At 41.1% G+C, this 12,012-nt stretch overlaps 1 protein-coding gene across 7 annotated transcripts in view; it reads left to right on the forward strand.

Annotated features, from left to right (window-relative positions):
- LOC110570121 (amyloid beta precursor protein) overlaps nucleotides 1-12,012 on the forward strand; it is a 257,792-nt gene that overhangs the window by 68,566 nt on the left and 177,214 nt on the right. For all 7 annotated transcript variants that reach the window (XM_021678092.2, XM_021678094.2, XM_021678095.2 and 4 more), the window contains exon 3: nucleotides 9,623-9,752. In XM_021678092.2, the coding sequence (XP_021533767.1) occupies nucleotides 9,623-9,752 (130 nt within the window). The remainder of the gene's footprint in view (nucleotides 1-9,622; nucleotides 9,753-12,012) is intronic.

The raw sequence follows: 12,012 nt of genomic DNA on the forward strand, positions 1-12,012 counted from the left end.
AGGGAGTTTGGAAGCTTCAGCATCTCTGGCAGAGATCCCCAGCTGGCAAAGTCAGACAGGTGAACGTGGCTTTGCTTGTAATCTTCAGTTAGATTGCGGGCATCCGCTCTTTTCCCAAAGTGTTTACCACAGCTAACAATATGTGTGTTCCCTGTTTTTTAAAATTTTCTTTCTCTAAATGAACAGTTGTTTTGTCTGCAAACTAACAGGATCACCGAACCAAACATACCAGTGCCTGAACAAAACAGAATGTGCCCGTTTGATAAGTTGAACAGACCCATTTCCTTTGCCCAGCTTCCTACTGTAAAATAGATCACAAAACATGGGGTTCCCAGACAAGAATTACTTGTCAGCCTTGGTTCCACAATACTGTGCATTAAAACAAAGTTAAAAAAAACAAACAAACATTGTGTGTGATTCTTTTGATCGAACCAATTTTGAGGGCATACTATGAAACAGCAGAAGCCGTGGTATATTCTTGACCATTATTATTATTTTGTTGTGTGTTCCACCTTTATAGACTTAAAATTGACCTACAAATTACAGGCACGTATGCATTGTGGTTTCAGTATATGAAAGATCCAGAAATTCCTATTAGGTGAAATAATTTGCAAATAGAGCTGTCTGGCTGCCTGTACCTGAGAACAGATATATTTTATGCATTAATGGTCTGTGTACTTGTAAGGATTGCTTGCACAAACCATAGGATGCAATCAAGGTGCAATCAAGTTTGGATTTTTTTTTACACATTTATCATTTAATCAAGTTAATGTTTAATTTAACATTTGTCCTTCTTACCATCTAGCACCTTCTTAAACGGATACTCAATTATTACATATTTGCAGTAACACTAGGTGCTTTTGTACTATAATAGTATAATACTGTGTACTTTTAGGTACATAGTAATACTGTGGACTTTTATATTTTACATGTAATTAATTTATTTACTGAAAGTTTTTTCCTGTAATTTATTTTTTCTCTTTTTTGAGGTAGAGTTGATTAGTAGAACTGTACGATTTGGATATTCTTTGAAATCACCATAAACTGACCGAGAAGGAGAATCTAGGTTGTATGTGTACACGTCTCATGATGTTTTCACATTTGTGTCCTGTCCTGTTTATTTTAGTGATTCTCCCCATCTCACATCCGCCCCCCCCCCCCCCGCCCCCACCACCCTCCCATTTGTTTCTACGTTTGGCACTTCTGGAGTGAGAAAGTCTTATGCATTGAACAAGATTCTCTGACAGTATTGTCCCAACTTTGAACAGGAGCGTATGTATAAAACAATCTATGTATATACAGCGTTGGAAACAGACTTGGGCCAAATTATTGGGAAATAGGCCAGTGCCCTGCAGCATTTTACGTCCCTTGCTTTTGCATAAGGTCGTCATTGTGAAAACCTAGCTGGGCTCACACTTCCCACACTGCAGTCATGTTTCGTCAGCTGCGCGTTGCCCTTCACCCCATGACATCATAAGCAGAGACCGTTGTTTTTGGTTTCTAGTGCTCTTTCTCAGTTAAATTCATTATTCCGTTCCCAGCACCCCTCACATTATTAAAATAATTTATGCTGAAAGCAGTTTGCTAGGATTTTTTCTTTGTATTACAGAAAATTTTAAAGGTGAAAGTAAGTCATTTTAATCCAGAAACAGCAATTGCATTGTCTGAGACATAACTTGGTTTTGGTTGATACACACTGAAGTGTAAAACGTATTTAAAACTTGTAATTAATGCCCTCTGCGTGCTCGGGAATGGCACCGACTTCGATACGTTCCTGCTCCATCAGTTTGCTCTCCTGTGCACTGGAGCTGTTGCTGATTGAGGATTGCGTGCCTTCTACACAGAAAACATTTGCAATGATTCTGGCACTTGGGAAATCCTCCATTATTTTATTTTTCTTATTCTCCTCTTCGATGTGTTCTTTGGAAAGGAAATTGGTATGTAGAGGTTTCAGATGAAAATATCTCATGATGACCTCTGTACCACCTTGCTATGGAGTTTCTGTTTATCCGTGCTAACTGCAGTCGGACATTGCAGTTTGGATCCTTGTGTTTGAATTTGTTTTGTCACTTGTAAATTTAGAAATTTGACTTCGTTTCCACTGGACTGGTTTGTTGTTGTTGTTACTTTTAATTCTTTTTAAGTCAAAATTTCAAGCACATACAAAAGTAAAAGAATAACAGAATGAATGCCCAAGGTACCTGTCACTCAACTTCAATAATTATAAAATCTAGTCTTGTTCCTAGGTAAGTCTGGAATGCCTGTGCTCTATCTTGCCTCCTTCATGGTCTGCATTATTTTTGGCAAGCCCCTGATTGCAGATGTGTTGCTGTCCCCTTTGCCGTGCTGTAAATTGATTTAAGACAAACCAAAGCATCATGTTATTTATTTTCTTTTTTTTAAATATATCTTTATCACCATTACATAATTTCTAGCATTTTTTCCCCAAAAAGAAATTTCTTTGAGAATTTGGTTAAAAATTTATTTAAAAAGTTAAGAGACTTGTGGCGCCTGGGTGGCTCAGTCGTTAAGCGTCTGCCTTCGGCTCAGGTCATGATCCCAGGGTCCTGGGATCGAGCCCCGCATCGGGCTCCCTGCTCTGCGGGAAGCCTGCTTCTCCCTCTCCCACTCCCCCTGCTTGTGTTCCCTCTCTTGCTGTGTCTCTCTCTGTCAAATAAATAAAATCTTAAAAAAAAAAAAAGTTAATAGACTAGAAAGAACAGTAAGCAATTTATTTTCAGAATTTGTAGCAATTCTTCTTACCATGATCATTAACTCTGTTTTCAGCCTTTTCCTAACTATATTTGATTTTGTGGTCTTGAACATCCTTGACCGTTTGGAAGTTAGTTGTGTGTAAATAGGACTTTTGGCATTAATCACTTGTCTAAGTGGCCTGTTTGCAAAAGGGACATGAAGGGTTCCCCTGTTTGCTTTAATTATTGGGAACAGAGGAAAGTTCTGTAGGGCTCTAACAACATATGTCTTAACTATTTTTATATTTTATGTATGTAACTGCATGTTCTTGGCTTTCTTAAATATCATCAGTGTCTTTTCTTGCTTTGCATATTTAACAGCTTAAAAGTTATCTTGTCTGATATTCATATATTTCCAGTTTGAATAGAGAGAGACTTTAGATGTTTAAAATTTAGAATGAAAGTATGGCGATGGTGAATGGGTTTTAAGGTATTCTTCTGTAGTGAGGCAAAACCAACTATAACATTCTAATGTGGATCTAAGATTGTTTTTACTTTTCTCTCCCTGCTTTCAATATTTTGAATTGCTTCAACTCTCTTTTTTAAAAAAGTTTAATTTATGTACTGATACATTTGCTTTCAAAGATAAAACCTATTTCTATGGCCAGAAGAGTAGGCTCTTTTTGGGTTCCTGGACCAGCTGGATGGGTCTCCTTAGTCTAAGTAAGAGCCTGACTTTTCATTCTTCCTGAACATCTTCTTTAGCTGTGTATTTATCAACATTAATCTACTGCCTCTTACATGAGGCTATTATTTATATAAGTTGCTATATCATACTTGGAAGAACAATATTGGAAGGCGTTGAGATGCTTATTTTTCTCAAATGCTCGTAGTCCAACTATAGTATTATACTATTAGATTATTTTATTTAAGAGATACATTAATAATCCCTGATGGGGGTTTAATATATCCTGAATTTCCCTACAGTTAATGGACTCTGAACTTCAGCAGAAATACCCATTACATATTTGTCAGGCACTTAACTGGGCTTTCACAGTGTTGGCCGCAGGTGAGGGAACATGAAGATGAATTGCTTTGTCCCTGCCTTCAGGGAGTGTGTATTCTAACAGAGCAGAAAGGCATGGAGCTGTAATGGAAAGCAGAAAGTGGTAGGCGATCAGATAAAAGATAAACTGCTTTGGATCCAGAGATGGAGACGATCAAAGAGAGGGTATTTGTGAACCAGTATTTGAGTTGGGGCCTTCTTGGGTTTTGTTCAGTCGGAAGGAAAACAAAGTAACCTATGTTTAAAAAGGGGCTTGTTAGAGGGGCTGTGCCATGCCTCACTGGAGTGACAGGTAATTGGCGGTCCCCTCTCTGCTCCTCGGCCTTTGTCTGTCTGTCTCGGGCACCGTGCCTGCCTTTCTCACCTTAGCTTCTCTCTCTGTGTGCACATCTTCCTTTTCCATCCCCTGGACCAGCTGCTGCTTGCCCGTGCCTTGCTCCCCTTCCCCCACAGGTTTTGAGATGGGCACCATCTCTGATGATGACTTTGCCTACCAGCCGGGTGTTGTATCTGGCTACAGCCTGTGTGTGTTAATTCGGAGCTCTTGAGGAAGAGAATGCGATTTAGTTTGCTTTCCTCAGACTCTAATTAGCTACAGGGACAGAGCTGCAGAGTTAAAACCTGGCCGCTAATGAGGACTCCTTCCGAAGGCGGGGGTCTGGAGCACTACAGAGAGGGAAGGGAGTAGTTGGCAGCCTCCTGATAGCCTTCAGCCAAAGGTAGTGAACACGGAGAACCATAGGGAGGCTCCGGGGTGCCAAATTGTGTTTCCTGCCCTTTGGAAAAGTGCATTTTCCCTGGGAAGGCAGTATACACGTGTCCTTAACACGAATGTGAGGCACACTGTGATAAATACCATTAAGCATTCCTGAAGTGGGAGAGAGGGATTAACATTGCATTACACTGTGAGTGGGGGAGGTGTGTCCACGGCGTGGGGGGACCCTAATAGGCTTGGGCATCTGCAGTGTGCTGGAAGGGTCTTAAGTAGGAGTGTGTTTGGAGCATGCTGTGTGTATTTATACAGTGGCTGCTCTGGGTAGCTGTAATTCAGGAAGATTTGTAGGAACTGAGGACAGTGTACTACTGTTCACGGAACTGACACAGACCTAGATTTGCTTCTGTTTTAAGGATTTCTTAAGATAGCTGTAGTGACCTACATTTTTTTATTAATCAAGAAAATAGTTGTTCATATGTGGGGTTCACACAGGAAACATTTCAGAAAAGAAAGAGGCCATATAAAAGTTCACTTGCTGATCCTACACTAGGAAATTACTAATAATGCTTGTTGTGTTAGCAATACCCGTGTTGCCTGTGTTGGAAAGAGCACATTGCCAAAGGAGCTCAGCTGTCTTTATTTTTTTATGTTAAGATTTGAGATGCTGCAAAGAAAATGTAAAACATTGAACCGATGTTTCTGATTAATCATGGTAAAAAGTCAAGGACTTCACTAGCCACGAACATCTTGGCATGTCTCATTATTTTAGTTTTTATGCTTGCCTAAACCCATGAGCTATGCTATTTTTTCAACATAGAATGCTTGTCTCGTAACATAAAAGTGGTTGTCTCTGGTCACCTAGTGGAGCTGCTTAGTAAAAAACTAAGTGTCCAGGACTTGAATTTTTAGTCCGAAACTTTAATGTGTTTTTTTCTATTGTGTCGTTTTATTTTTTTGTTCCTGAGTTGGGGCTTGTGTGCCCCTGTGGACTCCCTGGGACTTTCTCTGTGCATCCAAAGAAATTTTGTTACTAGTCTTGTTGATGTTCCTCCCTCTTCTAAAATAAACCTCCTGATTTTAGAACAGCAAAATTTTATTATCTTTGGCAGATCCAAACCCATAACTCCTTGTCTCTGAAAAATAGGTGAATCAGGTTCAAGGTACTGACACAAACTGTGCATGGGATTTCTGCAAGTTCAGAGTTTATGATCTATGATCACCTCATCCACCTGCATATTAACAGCCGTCACTGTCGGCGTTCTGGAGAGAGAAAGTCCAAGCAACAGGAAAGAACACAAATGCTCTAGATCTCATGAGGGGAACTGGAAGTAAATTCTGTGTTCGGCTAATCGCTTTTTGTAGCTCTGGTGATCTTGGGGAAAAACCTTGTTTTCACTGATTTTAATTTTTCTGTATGCTAGAAAATTCCCAGCTGAGTAAGTTACTGCTGTGTTGCCCAAACATTGCTATCGGAAACTGAAGATGGTATGCAGCGTGAACAAGAGAGCCTTCCTCTCCTGCTTATCAATTTGAACCCTGCAAATGGTTGTTTTTTGTTTATTTGTTTGCTTTTGGTTTGCAATTAAAAAGAAAAAAATGTGACTTGTCTGGGCTTGCCACAGGGCTTACAGAAAACTGAAAGCTCCTGAGAACATTCTCAGCAGGGTAGTATTTCTGTGAAGAGGCAGCTAGAACCCCTTAAGAAAAATGCAGTAACTCACACTTTAAGGCACATAAAGTCATGTCCCTCAGGGCAAACTCTCCAGTGTCATGGAGTTTATGACTCACGAGTGCTGTACTTTTGTGATCCAATAAACAAGGAAAGGTGGCGGGAGAATTATATTCCTGTACAAAGAGCCACTTCACCTTTCATTATATGGAAGAAAGCCATGGGGATAATAAATTTTTAGTGCCGTTTTCAAGTTGAGCATTATCCGTGACCGAAATGCATGCAGCAAGGTGTTACGATACTTATGAACAAAATAAAATAAAGGGAAGATAGCTGTTTCAATTTGGAGCTAAGTTAGCTGGCCATGTTTTTGAAGAGTAACTTTCTTGGTTCCACCCCAGGATTCTGGTTCAGATATCCTGTTTTGTGTGTTCTCATGGCACATACCTCTCCCACTGGATTTATCTCGTACTATACTGATCGGGGCCTTAGTGTTAAAAAACAGACTTTATGGGGCACCTGGATGGCTCATTTGGTTAAGCCTTTGGCTCAGGTCATGATCCCAGGGTCCTGGGATCGAGTCCCACATTGGGTTCCCTGCTCAGCGGGGAGCTTGTTTCTCCCTCTCCCTCTCCCTCTGCTGCTCGCCCTGCTTGTACTCTCGCTCCCTGTCAAATAAATAAGTAAAATCTTTAAAAAAAAAATAGACATTATATTTTAGAGCAGTTTTAAGTTCACAACAAAACTGAGGAAGTGGCACAGGAATTTCTTATATATCCCCTGTCCCCCCCCCCCCCCCCCCCGCCCCGCCCCCCCCATCATCAGCACCCCCACCACAGCGGTACATATGTTCCACTTGGTGAGTTGACCCTGACTTCATAATCACCCAGAGTCCATAGTTTACATTAGGGTTAGCTCTTGGTGTTGTACAAGCTATGGGTTTGGACAAATGTATAATGACCACATTCGTTATCGTAGTATCATACAGAATACTTTCATGGCACTAAAAATCCTCTGTGCTCCTGCTGTTCATCCCTCCCTCCCACCTCCTAACTCCTGGTGGGCACTAATCATTTTACTGTCTCCATGGTTTTGCCTTTCCCAGAATGTCATGGAGTTGGAATCGTACGGTGTGGAGCCTCTTCAGATTGGCCTCTTTCCCTTGGTCATGTGCATCTAAGGTTCCTCCGTGTCTCCTCATAGCTTGGTAGTTCGTTTCTTTTGGGCACTGGATAATCCACTGTCTGGATGGACCAGCTTTTATCTGTTTTCGGTGCTTTATTTTTTTTTAACTGATGTATCTCAGGGCTGGGACTAAGGTGAGGTGAATGAGGCACTCAGGAATCAAATAATATTTTAATGCAGTATATAAAAAATCAGAACTAATGCCCCCAAACCCACAATGAATAAAATATCAAAAGTTTAAGTAAAGACAGGATCGTGGCAAGCCCTCTCTGATTGCTACGGACAATCCTAAGCAACATTCTCCCTATCCATAGCCCAAACTGTGGATGCTGTTTTCTTGCTCAGAAACCTGGTTCTCCCCCACAAGCACTGCTTCCCCTGGAGCCTCTGCTTCTAGAAGTTCTTTCCTCATAGACCTGCTAGCATTGTGCCAGGAGGTGGGGGTCGCCTCCTTCCTCCTTATCTTCACTTCCCAACCAGTCTTCCCCTCTCCTCCCTAAAACGTCCCCGGCCCCAACTGTGAGGTACGTGCTCGTGAACTAGGGCACCTTGCTCTTCTGTCTGTTGGTGTTGGGAGTCTGGACACCTCTCTCCACCTCAGCGGCATTCCCCCTCAGTCTTTGAAGGGTTTAGCTCTTGGCTTTCTCTCACCCAAACCATGCCAACCTCGAAGATCCTTCCAAGATGCCAGTTTCCCAGTTCCTTGTTGATTCCTTCCGCCAGTGATCTTGCTGCCATCCTCATTCTTCATCAGCCATTCCCTCCCCTGGCTGTATTCTACTCCTTGAAATTGCCAATGATGTAACTTCTCCGAAATCTTGCATTTCAACTCTCCAGCACTCCCACGTTGTAAGCACCTCTTATAGCCATCTCACTTTCTTCGGTGCCTTTATGCCAAAATTCTGTAGCCCACACCAGGACTCGTTGATACTACAGCCTTGAACTGTGTATCCCACCTTCATATTCCAACTTAAGATTTTAGGGTCCATCACTATAACCATTCCCTTGCTTTTACAGCCTCTATTCCCTTAGGTTTGTCTCTCTTTATTGTCTTTATTTGGCACAACAGCAACCATAGCAAAGTGTAAGATTTATGCAAGGGAAGGCCTAGTTTAGAAATACATTTTTATGTTTATTTTTTTTCTTTTGCATCCCTACTCATTATTATTAATAGAAGTGATTTGGGGGCGCCTGGGTGGCTCAGTTGGTTAAGCGACTGCCTTCGGCTCAGGTCATGATCCTGGAGTCCCGGGATCGAGTCCCGCATCGGGCTCCCTGCTCGGCAGGGAGCCTGCTTCTCCCTCTGACCCTTCCCCCTCTCATGTGCTCTCTGTCTCTCTCATTCTCTCTGTCTCAAATAAATAAATAAAATCTTTAAAAAAAAAAAGTGATTTGGTATTGGACAAATATATTTTTTATGTTGATCAAGTTTCACATTTCATTCTGAGTAACTGTGAGTTACTGAGATCAGTAATCAAAGCAAAGAGCTGTAGTTAGTTATCAAGGGTAGAGGTTCATGAAAGCAGTTCTTTATCTAAATGACACCCATGGTAACTGTTTGACAGATTATTCTTTGTTTTTTTTAAACACTTTATTATTTATTTATTTATTAGAGAGAGAGAGAACAAGCAGGAGCAGCTGCAGAGGCAGAGGGAGAAGCAGGCTCCCCGCAGAGCAGGGAGCCCGATGCGGGGCTCGATCCCAGGACCTTGGGATCATGACCTGAGCCAAGGGCAGACACTTAACCAACTGAGCCACCCAGACGCCCCAACAAATGATTCTTATAGAAATTACTTTGAATAAAGAGAAGATTTTTATATAGAAAGCTGCTGTGTGTCATATCCTGTATGTAAAATGTTTGCTTAGTTAGTAAAATAGGGGTGGGTTAAATTTAAGTAATGGTAATATTCCCAGGGGTATCTAGTATAACATTTATTTAGGACATTACAGAATATCATCCTCACACCAGTTTATTTTGCATTGAGATGACCCTGTACTTATAAGAGGGTCCCCTCCCCGTTTCTATTTTATCTCCCCTGGAAAAATAAAATAGTATTTTAAGCCTGAGCGGGTACAATAAAATAAACGCCACATCGCTTAACATTTTGAATGGAATGATTAGGTTTTTGTCGCCTGCATCGTTTTCTTTACCCAGAATTTCTTAAGCTCGATCAGAGGTAGAGTAGCACGAAGGGTGGGAGGTAGCAGTGCCTTAGGATAACAGCAGTGGTTGATGAGGTGCGTGCGCATGCCGGCCCTCTAGTAACAATTTCCCTTTTCGTGTGCTCTCGCAGGTCTACCCTGAACTGCAGATCACCAATGTGGTGGAAGCCAACCAACCAGTGACCATCCAGAACTGGTGCAAGAGGGGCCGCAAGCAGTGCAAGACCCACGCCCACATTGTGATCCCCTACCGCTGCTTAGGTGAGCTGGTCGCTGAGTAGCGGACACGCGTAGTTCTGCTCTTTGGGGTTGAAAAAGGATGCGCTCATTAGATCAGATACGCAGTTTCATTCTGCCACTCTGTATGGGACTGTATTTTGCGCTCTTAAGGTATCCTGTCTTCTGACAGCGCAGGGAGCAATATTTTTTAGCTTCCTGCCTCAGAATGAATTTGCCTAAAATGTTTATTAAAACTACAGATTCTTAGACCGATTCCGTAACTGCTGAATGAAAAGGCTTGGGGACGGGGTTTAGGAATCCTCCTTTTACCAAATCCCATAGGTGATTCTCATGCACACTAACTGTCTAGACTTGGAGAACTAGGCCTTGTGTGTTTTCTCACGTAGACTTCATACAAGAGAGAACCGAATGTGAAGCTCTTCCATTCTGCTAATTTCTTCAAAATCTCTTTCCTGAAACAGCCAATTACTCCTCCTGGCAATAGTTGGGACACTAGAGTTGGGGAATTCTTTTATCTGCTTATATCAAACTGGAGGAACCAGCTAGATCACTAAGGTTTAAATGTGTGTTTCTCTCACCAACCTCAAATTTTACTTCCACTTTTGATGTGAAAAACTGCGCTGTTCAGTGTGATGTCATACTTTTTCCTCTGGAAACACTGTCATACTCCATATTTAATCTGACTTTGTAACTAATCTCTTCGTAGTTGATATTTTTATATAACCAGGCAGTGTGGAAATCAGCATTTGGTCTGATAGGTTGCATGGTTGTAAGGACATAGAGATCTCTACAGGGGGGCTGTGGACAAATATTGATATACATTCCAGTGACTTCTTCTAAAAACTAAAAGGGATCTTTTTTTAAAAAAAAGTCCCAACAGCAAACTTAGGATAACTGTTGAATATTCTGGAGATCTGTATAATACTTGCTTAAACATGAATGTTGTAACAGCATACGTACTGATTACTGTTCATGCATGTGCATAATTGGAGACATTAATAGAAAACATTGGCCATTAGAATGAAGTTTTCATCTGGTTTTACTACTCACAATGGAATTGATGAAGAGAATGTGGAAAACCAGATTCTTAAACATTTGATAATTCAAGAGTTCCCTTGTTCCTCCTCCTTCTTTATTCTTAAATACTTTACAAGGCTTCTAACTCTTTTCTGTCTAACTGGTTAAAAACTGAAGATTTAATAAGATGAAGATAAGTAATGCTTAAATATAGAGGTCAGCTGTCTCCAGGAACTGTGTATTTCAAACCAATTTAGTTATTATGCCAAGAGACCATTTAATTCAGTGTAAGTTAGGAAGTAGATCAGGAACCAGTTAATCAGGTGGGTCAGGTCTTATTAATGATCTGTTTCTTTTGGTTCTCACCCATTCTGTGAAATGTTTCAGATACATTTTGTTTAGGATATAAGCTCACTGGGAACCAGGTAGTAGGTCTCTGGATGAGCATTATTGCTGATGACACCTGATAGGTTACTCACAACTACACCTGTTTCAAAAGTGAACATTATCATTTTGCTTAACATCTTCCTGCTTCATAACTATTCAGAAGTGTCAGAATTGGCTAAACAGTGGAAACCACATTATGGATATAGTTTACCACGATGGCGCACTTAGTTGTGGCAAATTTCCTTTGACCCCAAATTTCCTGTGACCCTAAATTGATTGTCTCCTCCTTCCCAGCTGCTCTCCTTGCCCTACTCTATGCCCCCATCCCATGGCAAGAGTGAATTGAAACTCCAGGGGAAAAAAATACTGTCAAAAGGAAGAAAAGATGTATGAAATGCCTTCAGATGTAAATATGAAGTCAAAAGATTTTATGATAATGCTGTGATTGACTGTCAGAATGTTTTTATTGTGATAAAGCGTGTTCTGCACCATGGAGGAAGGTTCCTCCTAAGTGGTCTCACTTCACAGGCACAAATATCGAGAGTCCGTGAAGGAGGGTGTCTTGCTGTACGTGGCACCAGGTATTTGTGACAGAATTAGGACCAAAGTCCAGGACCTTTCAATACACGATCCAGTGTTACGGTTGTAACAGAAATTGTTCTGGAGCTAATAACCAGCTGGTTTACCAAATCAGGTCATAAAGGAAAGAAAGGCTGTGAATGGGAGGCAATCAATAACAGTTCTTTTTAAAAGTCCCAACCCACGTTGTATTCATAAAGGAGATAGTTGTGACTCTGGCACATGATAATGTTTTCCACTTGATGATAGTAATAAGCAACATTCTTATATATACTTGCTGCTTGAAGAAGAATTAGTG

Source organism: Neomonachus schauinslandi, chromosome 1 (assembly GCF_002201575.2).
Source record: "Neomonachus schauinslandi chromosome 1, ASM220157v2, whole genome shotgun sequence".
NCBI classification, from domain to species: domain Eukaryota; kingdom Metazoa; phylum Chordata; class Mammalia; order Carnivora; family Phocidae; genus Neomonachus; species Neomonachus schauinslandi.